The 13,806-nt window shown below is 47.2% G+C and overlaps 5 protein-coding genes across 5 annotated transcripts; 2 read left to right on the top strand and 3 right to left on the bottom strand.

Annotated features, from left to right (window-relative positions):
* Positions 1 to 235: 235 nt before the first annotated feature.
* On the bottom strand, positions 236 to 1,929 carry BDW43DRAFT_239910 (sulfurtransferase). Its single transcript, XM_032039654.1, has 2 exons — positions 743 to 1,929; positions 236 to 664 (listed from the first exon to the last, which is right to left on the bottom strand). The coding sequence occupies exons 1-2, from the start codon at positions 1,720 to 1,722 to the stop codon at positions 610 to 612; spliced, it is 1,035 nt and encodes a 344-aa protein (XP_031903322.1). The 5' UTR covers positions 1,723 to 1,929; the 3' UTR covers positions 236 to 609.
* A 358-nt stretch (positions 1,930 to 2,287) lies between these two features.
* Positions 2,288 to 2,732, top strand: BDW43DRAFT_308164 (anaphase promoting complex subunit 11; the record flags this gene model as incomplete). Its single annotated transcript, XM_032046422.1, has 4 exons — positions 2,288 to 2,429; positions 2,494 to 2,525; positions 2,586 to 2,649; positions 2,704 to 2,732. 4 exons carry the CDS (start codon positions 2,288 to 2,290, stop codon positions 2,730 to 2,732), a joined length of 267 nt encoding a protein of 88 aa, XP_031903321.1.
* A 69-nt stretch (positions 2,733 to 2,801) lies between these two features.
* BDW43DRAFT_239879 (uncharacterized protein) lies at positions 2,802 to 4,245 on the top strand. The gene has a single exon (XM_032039653.1). It carries the CDS (start codon positions 3,071 to 3,073, stop codon positions 4,151 to 4,153), a length of 1,083 nt encoding a protein of 360 aa, XP_031903320.1. The 5' UTR covers positions 2,802 to 3,070; the 3' UTR covers positions 4,154 to 4,245.
* On the bottom strand, positions 4,246 to 5,431 carry BDW43DRAFT_239878 (asparaginase). Its single transcript, XM_032039652.1, has one exon. It carries the CDS (start codon positions 5,407 to 5,409, stop codon positions 4,339 to 4,341), a length of 1,071 nt encoding a protein of 356 aa, XP_031903319.1. The 5' UTR covers positions 5,410 to 5,431; the 3' UTR covers positions 4,246 to 4,338.
* Positions 5,432 to 9,273: 3,842 nt separating this feature from the next.
* On the bottom strand, positions 9,274 to 13,631 carry BDW43DRAFT_267053 (putative kinesin family protein (BimC)). The gene is made up of 2 exons (XM_032040947.1): positions 12,435 to 13,631; positions 9,274 to 12,387 (listed from the first exon to the last, which is right to left on the bottom strand). The coding sequence occupies exons 1-2, from the start codon at positions 13,529 to 13,531 to the stop codon at positions 9,951 to 9,953; spliced, it is 3,534 nt and encodes a 1,177-aa protein (XP_031903318.1). The 5' UTR covers positions 13,532 to 13,631; the 3' UTR covers positions 9,274 to 9,950.
* Positions 13,632 to 13,806: the final 175 nt, after the last annotated feature.

The following is a 13,806-nucleotide window of genomic DNA, read 5'->3' as shown; positions in this document are numbered from 1 at the left end:
TAGGTCCTCAGAAGGAGGTTTGGACTGATGGCGGAGGAATATGAGAATGTGGGGGCAATGGCATTAAGATTGGGTCAATCCATAGGCACCGAACACATCCTCAGGCCACCACAAATTGGGGGGGTAACCAACAAATCACCAGGCACTTACCTTGGGATCCTGGTTCACAAAGAAGGAACATCTGCAGCATTTTGGGGATCTGACTGAGTCATTCGCGGGAAGAATAAAAGCGAAGATAAAGGAAGAATGAACGTATTGAAGAGGCAGCGGATCAACTGTGATGCCGTGGGAGTAACCTGCCCGACTGACTAAGCGGAACAGTCATCATTCTAAATCTACGAGGCGAGGTTCAACACGTTTCTACATCAATGGTTCGAGCCAATCTCATAGAGGAAACAGATCCAGAGGATGAGAAGAGATTTTCCGTTCAATTTCATAATCCTACTCTAAGGATAACAATTCTATAGGATATTCACCAGTGTTACAATCTATAGGACAATTGAAATGTAACACAAAAGTCCTCCGGAGAAGCAAAGAACGAACGCTATGTCATACAAGCATCAAGAGCCATCTCGATGGGAAATTCGCATAGTACCTCATGACCCCGTCCTATTTCACTTTCTTGATCAGGCCATCAGCGGGTTTGACACGCTGCGCCCATTCCCTAAACCAGATAGTAGCACAGTAAGCAATTGAATTTACAGGTGGTCTGATACTGTGCAGAGAGGAAAGAGAGACTTACGTCCAGCTGCCATCGTATACCCTCCGAAGGTTAGCATCTCCGTACTCTGCTTCGCCCAAGGCAGTCTCGATAATGGTAGCCGTCACACCTGTACCGCAGGTGCTGATGATCGATTTAGAGTCGTCAATTTCCTGTTCTTCGAAGATTTTCCGTAGTTCAGACTTCGGGAGATACGTCTTCGTCTCAGGATCCAGTAAATTTTGGAAAGGGAAACTCTTGGAACCAGGGATATGTCCTGAGGACAGTCCCGGGCGCGGTTCGGGATCCGTGCCCGCCCAGCGCCCGTAGGATCGGGCATCCAGAATCTCAACTTCTTTGGCACCTTCTTTCCTATGCTCCTTGGCGATCTCCTTCAGCTCCAGGTAAGGGATAACCAACTTAGAATCGTAATTTGGGACCGGGTAGCTGGTCCGCTCCACCTGCTGGGGCTCTCCGGTCTCCGTCGGGTATCCTTCGCGCACCCACAATCGGTAATTGTTCAGAATATGAACTCGAGGGTGTCCAAATACTCTGAGAGTCCAGCCGACACGAGGGGCGCTGAAGATTCCGAGCTCTTCGGTGTCGTAAACTACCACCTCGTCATCACGCCTGATGCCAAGCTCGCCCATCGCATCGGCGAACGTCTCAGCAGTGGGAAGCATGTGGGGGTAAGGAGAATCCGCATCTTTGATCTTATCCAAGTCAAAGAACCGAGCCTGAGGTATGCGATGTTTCCGGAAAATATCAATCCCTTTACGGCCCTCCGGGTCATTGGGCATAAACCATGCCGCGCATAGGGGAATGACGCGCGGTGCAGTCGAGATTTTGGTGGATGGGTTCTTCTTGAGGGCCTCCTGAAGCTCCTTGGGAGAGACCAGATATGAGGAGAAGGAAATTTGGCGGCATTGGGAATGGAGTCGCCCTTGGGAAGGAGCCGACATGGTCGGACGAAGCAGACGGGTTGGTGAAGGGATCGAGTGACGAAGGGTTGCGAAAGCCATGACCACGGTGCGGGGAATTACTGGGGGAGGGGGAAATATAAAGCGAAGTAAAAGAGGAGATCAGTCTTTACATACCGAATTGGCAATGTCGTTGTCGGATGGTGTCATCTGATCTGGAGACGATAAGAATTGAAGAAGGTACGAGATTAAATCTTAATAAATAAATAAATCGGGACTAATGGGAGCGGATGCAAAGTGTGCCGTGAGGGGAAAGTCCGGAGTAGTTTTATTCTTTTTGTTTTTCATCCTTATTTTGATTTCATTTACTTAATTTTAATTTTAATTTCATTTTTAATTCCCGTAGGTAAGCAATCAATTGGACCTATAATGTGGAGGTGAAAAATAATTATAAGAAATCAATTTTCTCCGCCATGTGAAAATATGATTTAAAAATAATAAAAAAAAATAAATAAAATAAATACCTTGTAGAAAAGAACAAACCAGGAAAAAGAACCGTTATCGTTCTGCAGATCCACTTCTCCGACTCACCGACCACTTTCCTTTTTCTCCCCTCATTAAATTCACCCCATCATATCAACCATATCACAACACATCACAATCAGCCATGAAAGTCACTCTGAAAGAGTGGAACGCGGTCGCCACTTGGCGCTGGGATATGCCCAAGGATGATGTTTGTGGTATCTGTCGCGTCCAGTTTGATGGAACATGCCCGACTTGCAAATTCCCCGGCGACGATTGTTCACTACGTAAGTTCTTTGGACTTGTTTGCTAACATTAGGAGGATTGAAACTAACCACTAATTAATTGCAGTGCTGGGGAAATGTGGACATTCCTTCCATATGGTGAGATAGTGGGCCTAAATATGATCATGAGGATACAAACTGATGAAGCTCTGCCTACAGCACTGTCTGATGACCTGGATCCAGCAAGAAACTTCCAAGGGGCTTTGTCCGATGTGTCGACAGAGTATGCCATCCCTAGATTAGGGTCAATGCAGGCCGCTGCTAACCATATCAATAGAATTCGAATGGAAACAAGATGTTGAATAAGCCCAACTTTCATGCTCATGGAAGGGCAACGACGAGAGAGAGGCGTTCAGGCTCGATGGATACGATACCCTTGATTTGTTTGCATTAATTCGCAATTGTTTCATTTCTCCTGTACTGTACAGATCGTTATCAAAGACCACTAATGGACTGCATTTTGTGACTAGCTGCATCATGGTCACATGACCTGATGGCTTATCGATAAGGGAGCAGGTGATCAGCTTCACCTAAGCTTAAAAGTCAAGGCCGAGACCTTTAGGAGCTCCTATTGCAATCCACCCGGCACGACCTCCCCGGCCTCCTCTATCACCCTTTAACCATGTAGCGCGGTCCTACCAGAAATGTCTCTCCCAAAACATACCACGTCAACTTCTTTATCATCCTCGCCCTCCAAACAATCAATTCGACGGACCACAGAGTCGAACACCTCGTCACGCCCGGCAAGCGCCATTGATCGGCCCACCACAGCCCAATACATCCATACCTTTCCTCAGGAGCAGCAAATACATGATCCAACAGAGGACTTGACATTCCCACACCCGGAAAATGAAAGGCCCAATGAGATATCGACTTCGCACCCACCATTCCAGCCGTTCTTCACCCTGATTGAGGACGCCAATACCTCCGAATACTATCATCCGACAGTCCACTATATTTTCTCTGATGATGACACAGATATTGTGACGGAGGCAGCCTTGCGTGCCCTAGAATCCGAGCAAGACCACCCGCGTGGTGAAAAAGAGAACCTCAGATCGACACATGACCAGCATCCGGGTGAAGAAGAAGAGGACCTAGACGAGGAGCTATCGAATCTAAGGAAAGGGTCATTGCTTCCGTCTCCAATACCTGGTGTGCGAGATAATTACATCGTTCTTGACATGGACGTGCATTCTTCGGACGATACGCAGAACATGAATACAGCTCCGGCCAGTGTTGGCTCTCCAGGAACTCAATCAGCAGTACCCCAACAACAATTGGACTCTCAAAATCACAACCAACTTGGCCAAAAGTTCACAGTTACCTCTGCCTATAGCCTAACGCCAGCATGGCAAGTCCTGAAGACTCAGCTAGTACCGGCCCCAACATTTGAGAACAACTCCTCCGCTGAACAGTCCCCGAACGGCGGCCTTATGTTGAAGATCCAGGGTACAGTCGGTTTACCTATGGCCCTGCCCAGTAAGGACAGAGATAAAGATAACAGCACCCAGCGATTAGAAGATATGATGGAGCAGTTCTCGAAACGTCTAGGTGAGCTCAGACAAGTTATTGAAGTTGGAGAACAAGCCAATCTCCTGGAAACTGCGGATGAGGCCCACCCGCCTACCAATTTGCCAACCGCAGAGAACATTGCTGAGGCAGGCCATGAGGGACGAGATGGAGCTCCACCACGGAATGACGATAACATAGCCGCCAAAAGCTATTGATCGAAGAATCTCCCTTCAAAGGTGCTATGCGGCTGAGCTGAATGTGTCCATTCTAACCTGCTTTCCTCCAGTACCAAGTCCATAGTCGAGAAAGTAATATCTTCAAGCTTCCCAGCTGAACATTCGTAAAGCTATATCATCTAGTCCTCCAGGCGACACATAACTCCAAAATTAGACACAATTAACTAAGCCAGGCATACATGGAATCGGTGAGAAGTCGACCCCGTAACAACCCCGGCAGTGTTGACAATCTTCGGATGATGAAACGCCGCCAGTTCACGACGCATATCCGGAGACCCTATATCCAACTGCTCCAAGATTTCAACCACCGCCGAATAAAGGATCTCCTTATTCCCATCTTCAATCTTCACCGCAATCCCCACCGCACTATCAGCTCCAAGCCGCCTCGTATATTCGGACGCCCGTATCCCAATCCCGTAACACCCATCCGCCCCAATCTTCCCAATCAGCAACCCCCGAAACGCCCACATAAGCACCGTACAGAATCTCCCCTCTCCGCCCACAAGCTCCGGATATCGTGTCATCGCACGGAATATCCGCGCCATATCCCTCTCTTTCCCAGTAACACCCTCCGCACTCGCGTCAACAACATCCGCCGCTTCCGCAAACGCCGCATAAATCCTCCCCATATTCCGCAACGGAAAGGCAGGCGCCGGCAAGTTGCAGCCATCAACCCCCCACACCACACCCCCCGCTCCAGTCTTCAACCCAGCCAACTCTTCCACCACCTCCCTCACCCGTCTCTGGATAGAACTAGACGGAAGATGATAATCACCAATCTCGGCCCCCAATGCCCTCGCCCCACCCAACATCCCCGCATGCTTCCCTGAACAATTATTCGTAATCGCCGTCGGCGTGTAATCCCTCTTAATCCATTCCCGGTTCACCGTCTCTGAGAGCGCGGCGTGTCCGCCGCAGCGCAGATCTCTTTCCTCCACCGAGGCCTTCTGGAGCATGCTCCGGGCTCGAGCGAGGTGTCTTTCTTCGCTATTATGCGAGGCGCATATGAGCGCTAGGTCGGCTTCGTCAAAATTATATTGTTCCAATGCGCCGGTTGAGAGGATCGCGAGAGCTTGTGCTGGTTTTGCGGCGGAGCGCGCGAGAGTTACCCTGTACGGGTCGCCGACGCTGTAGAGGAGAGCACCGGTGGTAGAGACTATGGCGGCGTGGACTTGGTGACGATTTTCGGGTATTCCGTTGCGGTCGGTTGTTATGTAGTCTTTTAGTTTGCCCATTTTTGCGGAGCGTTTGTTTGGGTTTATGGGGTACGTGGGGGGTTGGAGAGGGGGATTGTGAAGTACTTACTGGCTGGGGGCTTTAATAGATTACTTTTCCGGGAAGACTTAGGGCTTGTCTGGTTGATTGGTTGTCTATGGACATTGGGCATGATTGGCTTGATTTTGTGTCAGGCTGATGGTGTAATTTCTTGCTTATCTGATTTGATCAGACATATTATAGATTTCCTGCAAGGGCGAAGGGGAGAGGTAACATTGATATGGCAAAGGTTGTACAAGTAGTAAAACACGGTAGTAGTTCATCACACCTGTTTTTGTATTCCAAGAGATCTCCTTTTCCTAGACTTTCCTAATATTCTTCTCTACTGATAAGCTAGTTCGCCAGGTAAAATAGCCTTCGGTAAAGACACGTGCAATGCTCTTAAGATTAATAGATCAGTCTGTTAGGTCTGAATTAAAGAAGTTAGCACTTGGTCAGCCTTGCTGTGTGTCGTTAGTAGGCGTGAGGCCTAGGGCCGATGTCTTTCCAGGTTTGTTGAGAGACCTGGATGTCGCGTCCCTGGGCGAGACATAATCTCTGTAGATTCTCATTACTGCTGCAGCCCTGCTCAAGAAACCAACCTACAACATCTGCCGAATCCAATTCATCCTTGCGTTTCCCGTCCAACATCCAAGGCACTTTGGTGAACATCGGGCGAAGCAATGAATATAACAGACTGCGACTTCCTTGTGTTATGGAGTATATTTCTTCGTGGGCGATTGACATAATCTACATTTCACTTACGTACATAAATAATGTTTCATAATGAATATAATGTACTGAGTGTACATTATGAAAACCATGCAACGAGACTCGATTTGAATTAGTCTACCTTCTCACCCCATAGCGTCGTAATCGACCTTCCCGTACATTTCCTCAGAGTCAGCCTCCTTTTCTTTTAGCCGATCTGGATCCGGCTCCCAATCTGGGCCATCACTTATTACAGTCTCCCATATACGCTTGGAGTTCGCCTTCCACCCTGCCTCCCGGAATGCGTATGGCCAGCCATACTGCTCCTGCAAACCCTTTTTGGTTTTGTAGTACTTTGACCAATCAGTGGCTCTGATACTCTCACAGCAAAGCAAAAGAAGTTTACTTCATCGTTATCGGGCGTGAGGCGAGGTGCGGGCCGGGTGTCTGCTGAAGAACTGTGAAATCTCTGGTAATATATATGCACGGGGAAGATAGTTGAAGCGGTTACGCCGAAGGTTTCCGTTAAGAGAGGCAGACTGTGAAGAATGTAGAAAAGTAAAGGGTGGAAGTGGATAGTCCAGATCAGCGGACTGCACTTTCGCCATAAGAAAGATCTATCTCCTAGCTTAGATGTTGTTAACTTAAATATACGGCTAGACCACCAAAAATGCCAGACACTAGAGGTGCCCTGATACAAGTATTTATACTCTTCTTGGTTTTATTCGTATGTTACCTTAAATTACTAGATAGGAATAGGCTGGCGTAGAGTACCGTAGACGGGGTATTGTTATGGTGGACTCAATCGGTGTTTATCACACCCTTTAGCAAAATCCAATCTGCTACGCGGTACTCTTTATTTCCCCTTAGCAGGTTGAATTAAGGAGACTGGGTTTGAATAATCTGTGCCGCTTAGACTACTTACTTGGATTGCTCGAAATACTCAAGCTACTGAAATTGCTTAATATAAGGCTAAATAGATATAACATATCAAGCGAACCCTTACACGCACTCAAATTTATATACAGGCAATCTAAGTATTCGCCTTGTTTGGTAAAATTCCCGCCAGATAGTGTTCGTTTTAGATCCATGATTCATGCATGACAGTTAGATCTCATCCGGTGCCAGTAAAAGAATATATGAACTAAGTAGGTATGATCTTAGATTATCAAGATGCGAGGAAAAGAAAAGCAAACAAAAGACTTTCGCTGAATATTTAAGCCTGTATTGCTACAGAATTAACTTGAGAATAGTCGAAAGCAGTCGATTGAGAACGCTTCGTGATGCATTTCCATCTCAGAGAGCATCTGATCTTTGGAAAACGGGCTCGCCTTAGCCTGACGACCCTTTCATCTAGAACATCAAGGAGTGCTTCTCTTCGCTCGCATTTTGAATCAGTTTGAAGCTCTTCCTGAACTCTTCGTAGATCCCCAAAGGAACACGAGAATTGATATCTAGGCTTCCTACCAAGTCTTCATTTGGCTTACCCTTCACCATTGATACCAGACTTTCATTTATGCAAGCCTTTGTTTAGTATCCCGAAAAAGACCACGGCATAGCAAGACCTAAATCAAGCCTGGTCCTCTTGGCTGCTTCAACCAAAGCCTATCCTAATGTAAGTAGGGGAATTACAATAAGCAACTATTGAGTATACTCTCTTAATGACAAACCCCGATTAGGATAAGAGGTCGATGTTCCTAATAAATAAGCTTAGGCGTCTTTGCCTGGAGTACTGTAGGTGAAAAGCAACTTACTACTTGCCCACTTCTAGAATACTTGATCATCTCAAGAAGGCCCCTAGACAGTTCTGGGATAGTGGCGTCAAACTGACTATCAAGCAGTTTTGTATTATAGTCATAAGTGATATTACGGGCTTTGGGGGTAGCTCGGGCAAAAAGGTCGTGCAGCCACATGTTAGGCTTACCTTCTTCCTTCCACGATTCGAAGGCGTGACTAGCCGGTCCTACAACAGCGATGATACTGCGGCCGTATCTAGTTAACATACATTGCTGAGTGCATAAAACGGCTTTCTTTCAACAACTCACTCTACTTCAGCATTATCCGTCGAGTCAGCTAGGGTCGTGGAGCCGGAAAAGTCCGTACCAACTGTCAATCCGGTCGCCATCAAGCCAGCCTTCAATTCCCTCTCCAGCTTGGAAATAGACAGAGCTATATTAAAGGTCGCAACGCGGAACCGAGCGGTTGATGAAGTTGCAGGAGTGAAGGACCAGGACAGGATATTTGATTGGTCCAGATAATCCTCAAGAATTCGAACATGATCAGGCAAAGATTTGAGAACATTACTGGAGGTCTCTTTTGGGGTTGAAAGTGGAATCCCCGATACTCTCAACGTTCAAAAATCTGGCTTTCTATGCGTGATGTTCTCGTTTAGATTTTGACGACGATGCGGCTTTATACCTACCGTTCCTGCTATAAGAAGGGCGACCATGGAGGAGGCAAGACAGGCCAGTGTTACGTCTCCCGACTTGATCTGAATATCTAATTTCATATTACTGATGTTCTGGTATTTTAGAGTATACCGACAGTTATATGAGGTACACAGCCCTCGAAGTCTGCCATCTTTTGTAACTGGGAACAAGGATAATTTAAACCAGATAGGGCGCCTAGTCCTACAAGAGTCATGCAATTACTCCTTGAATATCACTTTGAAAGACACTATTGGTCACTCCATGGAGTCTGCTGTAGCTGCTCGGGCGCATACACTTGCATATGTCATATGCTAGCATGCACTCGCCCTCTGGTGGTTTATACCATTCCTGTACTTCAAAATATGCAAAGTTGTCTCTCGGTTAAACAACCAGCAGAACCATATTTCCCCTATACAAATATGCTATAGTCAGAAGAAATTAAATAGGAAAACTTTCTAGCGCTGACGCTTTATGTCGTAATGTCTTAAAAAATACACCAAAAGGTCGAGGACTCGTAGCAAAAAAGTAGGGCAGGAGAATTGAAATGACTGGCCTAGAAAGAGATCAACTACGCCAATAAAGAAGGCGGTCATTTAGTTACCGTACGAAAAGCGCGCTAGTGAAACCTCACCTAGTAGATAGAACAGGGCCTTTTTGCTTGCATATTCTACCACGTCTATCTCCACTAATATAGCACCTTTTTTGGCTTGCTTATATACTAGACAATTACATACTTAGGGTCTAGCTTATCGGCTTAAAATGAAGCAATTCTAACTTTTGCGGTCATGGAGAGCAGGAAACGTTGACTGTGGCCCGCCCTTCCTGACAATCAATCATCTCCGAAAAGGGATATGAAAACACGACCTTCTGCAACGCCTAGTTATCAAGGGTAGTTAGATCCTAGCAAAGCCAGGAAACATCCCAAGGGATACATTGACTAAATAAGACGGTTCAATGGACGCAAGCAAGCACTACATGGACCAAAGCTATACAGCATGCGAGGATCTTTACGAGCAGGTACAAGTCAGTTGAAGGTAAAAGAATCGGAGAGTTGATTGATATTAGAATCAAGGTGTGTCTTTCCGATATTGACCCAAAACAAGCGATATAGGTATCATATGAGCCCCACCCGGAGAACGCCAGAGTGCCTATACGAGAGAACAATCTAAAACCCCGTGAAACATAAGCAGCGATAATAGAAACAAAGAACTCCGACGCGCCAACAAAGCCAACAAAATGGTGTAGAATACTGAATCTCGCATACTGTCTCTTCGAGATCCTTCCCAGCAACGCCCGCATATTTCAAATGATAGAAGGGTATAAAGACCGAGGGTACCAATGGATGAACCATATTATCGAAAATTCCTTTAGGTACAAGCATCTTAAGCAGCGGGTCGATTTCTCGTCCGTCGAGCACTTGAAAGCCCAGGTGGAGGGACATTCTCCCGACCTTCCATCATTCCGGCCATTCTCTTGGTCAACATGTTTTTCGGCAGCTTGCTCTCAGTTTGTGTCAGGTTCGAGCAGCGCCTCTTTGCAGGAGGCTCATCTGACCCTCCACTTTCTGGAACAGTGTCCTTGTCTGAAGATTTGGCTGCTACAGAAGGTGTTGAACGCCGCATCGACGTCCTGTCGGTAGGGCTAGACGCGAGCTGTTTTACGACGACGTTTGCATCGACTTCCCTAAGTCCTGTGTTGGAAGTCATCGTGGCTGTAGGTGTCTGAGTTCCTACCTCGTCTTCGGTATCGTTATAAACAAAGCCCTTAATAGGAGAGGTCCCAGGAAGTTTGTCCTCACCATTGAATGGGAGCAGCGTCAGTTCTCTTGATGTCCTCACCTCGGATATCAAAGCATCATGCGCTTCTGTCCGAGGGAGACTAGTGGGATACTCGTAATGCCGCTTCTGCGGGGTGGCACCGGTGGCGACGTACTCTTGCAGCGGGCGACTGTGAACATTGTCGCGAAGCTCTGTGAGAGGCTTCCGGATCTCCTCTGACAATGAGGAGGTTGATTCATGCAGGCTGTGGTGCCGCTGAGTTGCATCCTCCTGCAGTTGACTAATCCGGCCACTAAACCCTTCCAGTTGCTCATGAACGGATGAATGAGACTCGCGCACGTTAGATGCTATGCGGTCCAAGCTGGAAATATGGACGTCCCGATAATGGCCGTTCTGGGACCGTGCTTTGGTCACGAAATCATCCAAAGCTTCCATCTGTTTGTCCATGTTGTTTATCTGGGCGCCAACAATGCGGACTGTTTCCTCATGCACAGACTCAGTTGTCTTCTGGATAGCAAGATTGCGTTGATCAAATGTTTCCCAGTCGTTCTGCATCTTGGCGCGAAGTTCGTCTCTAGAGGCCGCGACATCCTTAGCAAATTGCTCGGACTTGAAAACCCATTCATCTGTCTGACGATCATGTTGGGTGGTTGCTTGCTCTAGTGAGTCACCTGAGGATGAGATATCCGCTCGTACACTTTCCACTCTTCCCTTAAGGCGACCAAATTGCCTCCGTCGGGATTCTTCCATCAGGGCCTTAAATTGCGAAAGCAAAAGATCGTGCTCCGCTTCAGCATTTGTATGTTCTTCCTCAAGTGCGTGCGCCAGACTAGAAGAAGCTTTACGGTTTGCTTCAATCGTCTGGATGTTAGCCTGTTGAACTTCCAGTCGTAGCCTATTGATTTCCGTCTTCTGCTCATTAAGATGCCGCACCATTTCCTCGAACAAGGACTTAAAGTCCTTGCCAAGGGTGCTGTAAGACGCATGAAGCTGTTCATGAAAGTCGGTGAATTCGCCAATAACCTCCTTCGATATCCTAGCTGCGGCGGCTGATAGACCATTCAGACCCTCTCCAACTTTACGCTTAACCTCTTCGCGCAAGTCCTTGATCTCTTCAAGAACCTCATTCATCTGATCGTGAGCGCCGCAGGTTTGCGCCTTTGCATCCTGCTCGGCTTTATCAAAAACAGTACTGAAGCTCGAGAGTCCCGACTGGCTTGATTGAATGTGACTCAATTCGCTAGAGATATAGTTGCTGATCTTCTCAGACATCACCTCTAGAAGCTTCGAGTGTTGCAACTGGAAAGCCTCCACTCTTCTGTCGACTTCCTGTGTTACGGTTGACACTTCCTCGGCTGATGTGCGCCAAGTTTTCATGTTGGAAGAGTCCAGATCTGCCTTACGTTCGAGTTTTGCATGCAAGCCATTAACGTCTCCAACAGTGCTATCCAATGTCGACAAAAGCCCCGTGCCAATGTCATAAAGCTGGGTTTCCGTATCTTCGTGTGCCTTTCTTACCGTTTCCTCCTCCTCCAGCAGTGACCTGGTATTCTTGAGAACAATTTCGGTTTTCTCAAGGACGTCGTTTGTATCGTTCAAAGCTGCCCGTGTGTCCTCGTTATCCTTCTTCAAATTATTGAAATTGCTCGTGAGTGCGAAGAGCTCCTGGACCTTGTTCCGCAAGTTGGATTCCATTGACTCGATCTTTGCCCGTTGTTCCTCATTCACAATTCTTCGGGATTCATTCTCCATCGTCATTTGTTCATAAGCGTCAACACTCATGTAAACGCCGTTTCGGTGCCTCGTTGCAATAAGCTCTCCTTTGAGCTTTTCGATTTCAAAGGCAAACTCCTGGAGAAGTTTGTGTTTTGATGTGAAGTTAATTTGCGGCTTGTTGCGAATATTCTTTGCTCTGAAAGCATAATCTAGCGTTGATATCGTTTCTTCCATGTTGCTCCGCGACGGCGATATCGTGGCAATAATACAAGTTTTTGTGCGTCCGCCGAGGGAATCTTGCAAAAGACGTGTGAGTTTCGACTCTCTGGCACCGGTTAGTAGACATTCGACTATTGTAACTTAAAGTCATACCTGTACGGGATATGGGGGCTTTTGTCGACCAAAGCGTTGATTACTCGGCCCAACGTCAGCAAGCTCTTGTTGATCAAACCAGCCTCCGTGGCACGCTTGTTTTCAGCTCCACTACGTTGGATGTTTTCGCTACCAGCCAAGTCGACCAAGTTCAGCTTCCCAGAGCTGACATATTCTTCACCAGCATCTGTTGTCCTCTTGGTATGTACTGTAATGGTAAAGATTGTGTGACTGCGAGAACTAAGGTCGTTGCACTTGGTCGCCGCAACTTGCCGTTTATGGCTACCATGCTGAAGTAGCTTGATGCCGGTAGAGGCAGAATCGATATATGTTTCTTCAATTCCTTGTACAAGCGTGCTCTGGCCCTTCCTTGACTCGTTATCGAAGATTTTCAACTTCTGGTTCTCTTCGGCTGAAAGAAGATCGCGAAGCTCTTCGTTATACAGTTCAATGAAGGAACACTTGACGGTACTTTCTGTCTCCTCAAGCTTGTGGAATAGCGAGTATAAAGCACGTGGAATAATGCCAGCATTGTCGGAAAGGATACCCAAAGTATCCGTCATATCGCCCGACATTGTGTACGTTTTCCCAGTTCCCGTTTGTCCGTATGCGAAGACAGTACAGTTGTATCCAGCGAGCATCTCATTGACGATTGGTAGAACGACATCCTCATATACTGCGATCTGGTCGGCGGCGGCGGAAAAGACTTTGTCGAATGTGTATGTTTTATTGGAGACGGCATTAGGTCCCATGGATAACTCCACAGTTTTTCCCCTAACGCCTTCTGTCTTCACGACAACACCGCTATTTTCCTTGACTTCCCGATCATTGCGCCCGCGACACCGGACCACAACGTGAATGCTGGTGTCTTCGTTTACCCCACGCTCATAATCTCTTTCCTTCCTCTTCGCTGTAACACTCGCTGGCTCTCCAGGTGATTTAACCGCGCGCGATGCACTAGAAGCAGGAATCTTAGACGAAATTGCGGGAGAGTCGACTCTCTGGGTTGCTGATGACCCCAGCCGCCTAGTTGGTTGGCGTGATGTAGTTGTCCTCCTTGTAGGAAGGGCAGAGGCAGGCCTTTGGGGGCCAGCCATTGTGAAAGAGTCTCACAGACAATTCACTTTGATAAATAAATCAGAAGGAAGAATATGTAATGGTTTGTTGCGCAACTAAGCGTGACGTCGCGCAGGTTTGATATGTATAGGAGAAGTCACGATTTTCCGAGAAGGCCGAGAAAGGAAAAAGTAAACAAACCAGCGACATCAAGCACGTGCCTTTTAGTGGTCCGTGCTCAGGAGTCATGCCGGCATTTCACATGATCTATGCGTTCATCGTCATCCTTTGGAGACGTTATCAGTTCTATATCACA

Source organism: Aspergillus alliaceus, assembly GCF_009176365.1.
Source record: "Aspergillus alliaceus strain CBS 536.65 unplaced genomic scaffold BDW43scaffold_8, whole genome shotgun sequence".
NCBI classification, from domain to species: Eukaryota; Fungi; Ascomycota; class Eurotiomycetes; order Eurotiales; family Aspergillaceae; genus Aspergillus; species Aspergillus alliaceus.
The sequence above is the reverse complement of the archived record's forward strand: the minus strand, read 5'-3'. Positions and strand labels throughout refer to the sequence as shown.

What these genes read in the sequence shown, in the direction of transcription:
- BDW43DRAFT_239910 (XM_032039654.1), bottom strand. Translation starts at nt 1,722, where the DNA reads ATGGCTTTCGCAACCCTTCGTCACTCGATCCCTTCACCAACCCGTCTG. An exon ending in GTATACGATGGCAGCTGGAC is followed by an intron (nt 665 to 742) that starts GTAAGTCTCTCT and finishes TATCTGGTTTAG; the next exon opens with GGAATGGGCGCAGCGTGTCA.
- BDW43DRAFT_239878 (XM_032039652.1), bottom strand. Translation starts at nt 5,409, where the DNA reads ATGGGCAAACTAAAAGACTACATAACAACCGACCGCAACGGAATACCC.
- BDW43DRAFT_267053 (XM_032040947.1), bottom strand. Translation starts at nt 13,531, where the DNA reads ATGGCTGGCCCCCAAAGGCCTGCCTCTGCCCTTCCTACAAGGAGGACA. An exon ending in AGCCCCCATATCCCGTACAG is followed by an intron (nt 12,388 to 12,434) that starts GTATGACTTTAA and finishes AACCGGTGCCAG; the next exon opens with AGAGTCGAAACTCACACGTC.
- BDW43DRAFT_239879 (XM_032039653.1), top strand. Translation starts at nt 3,071, where the DNA reads ATGTCTCTCCCAAAACATACCACGTCAACTTCTTTATCATCCTCGCCC.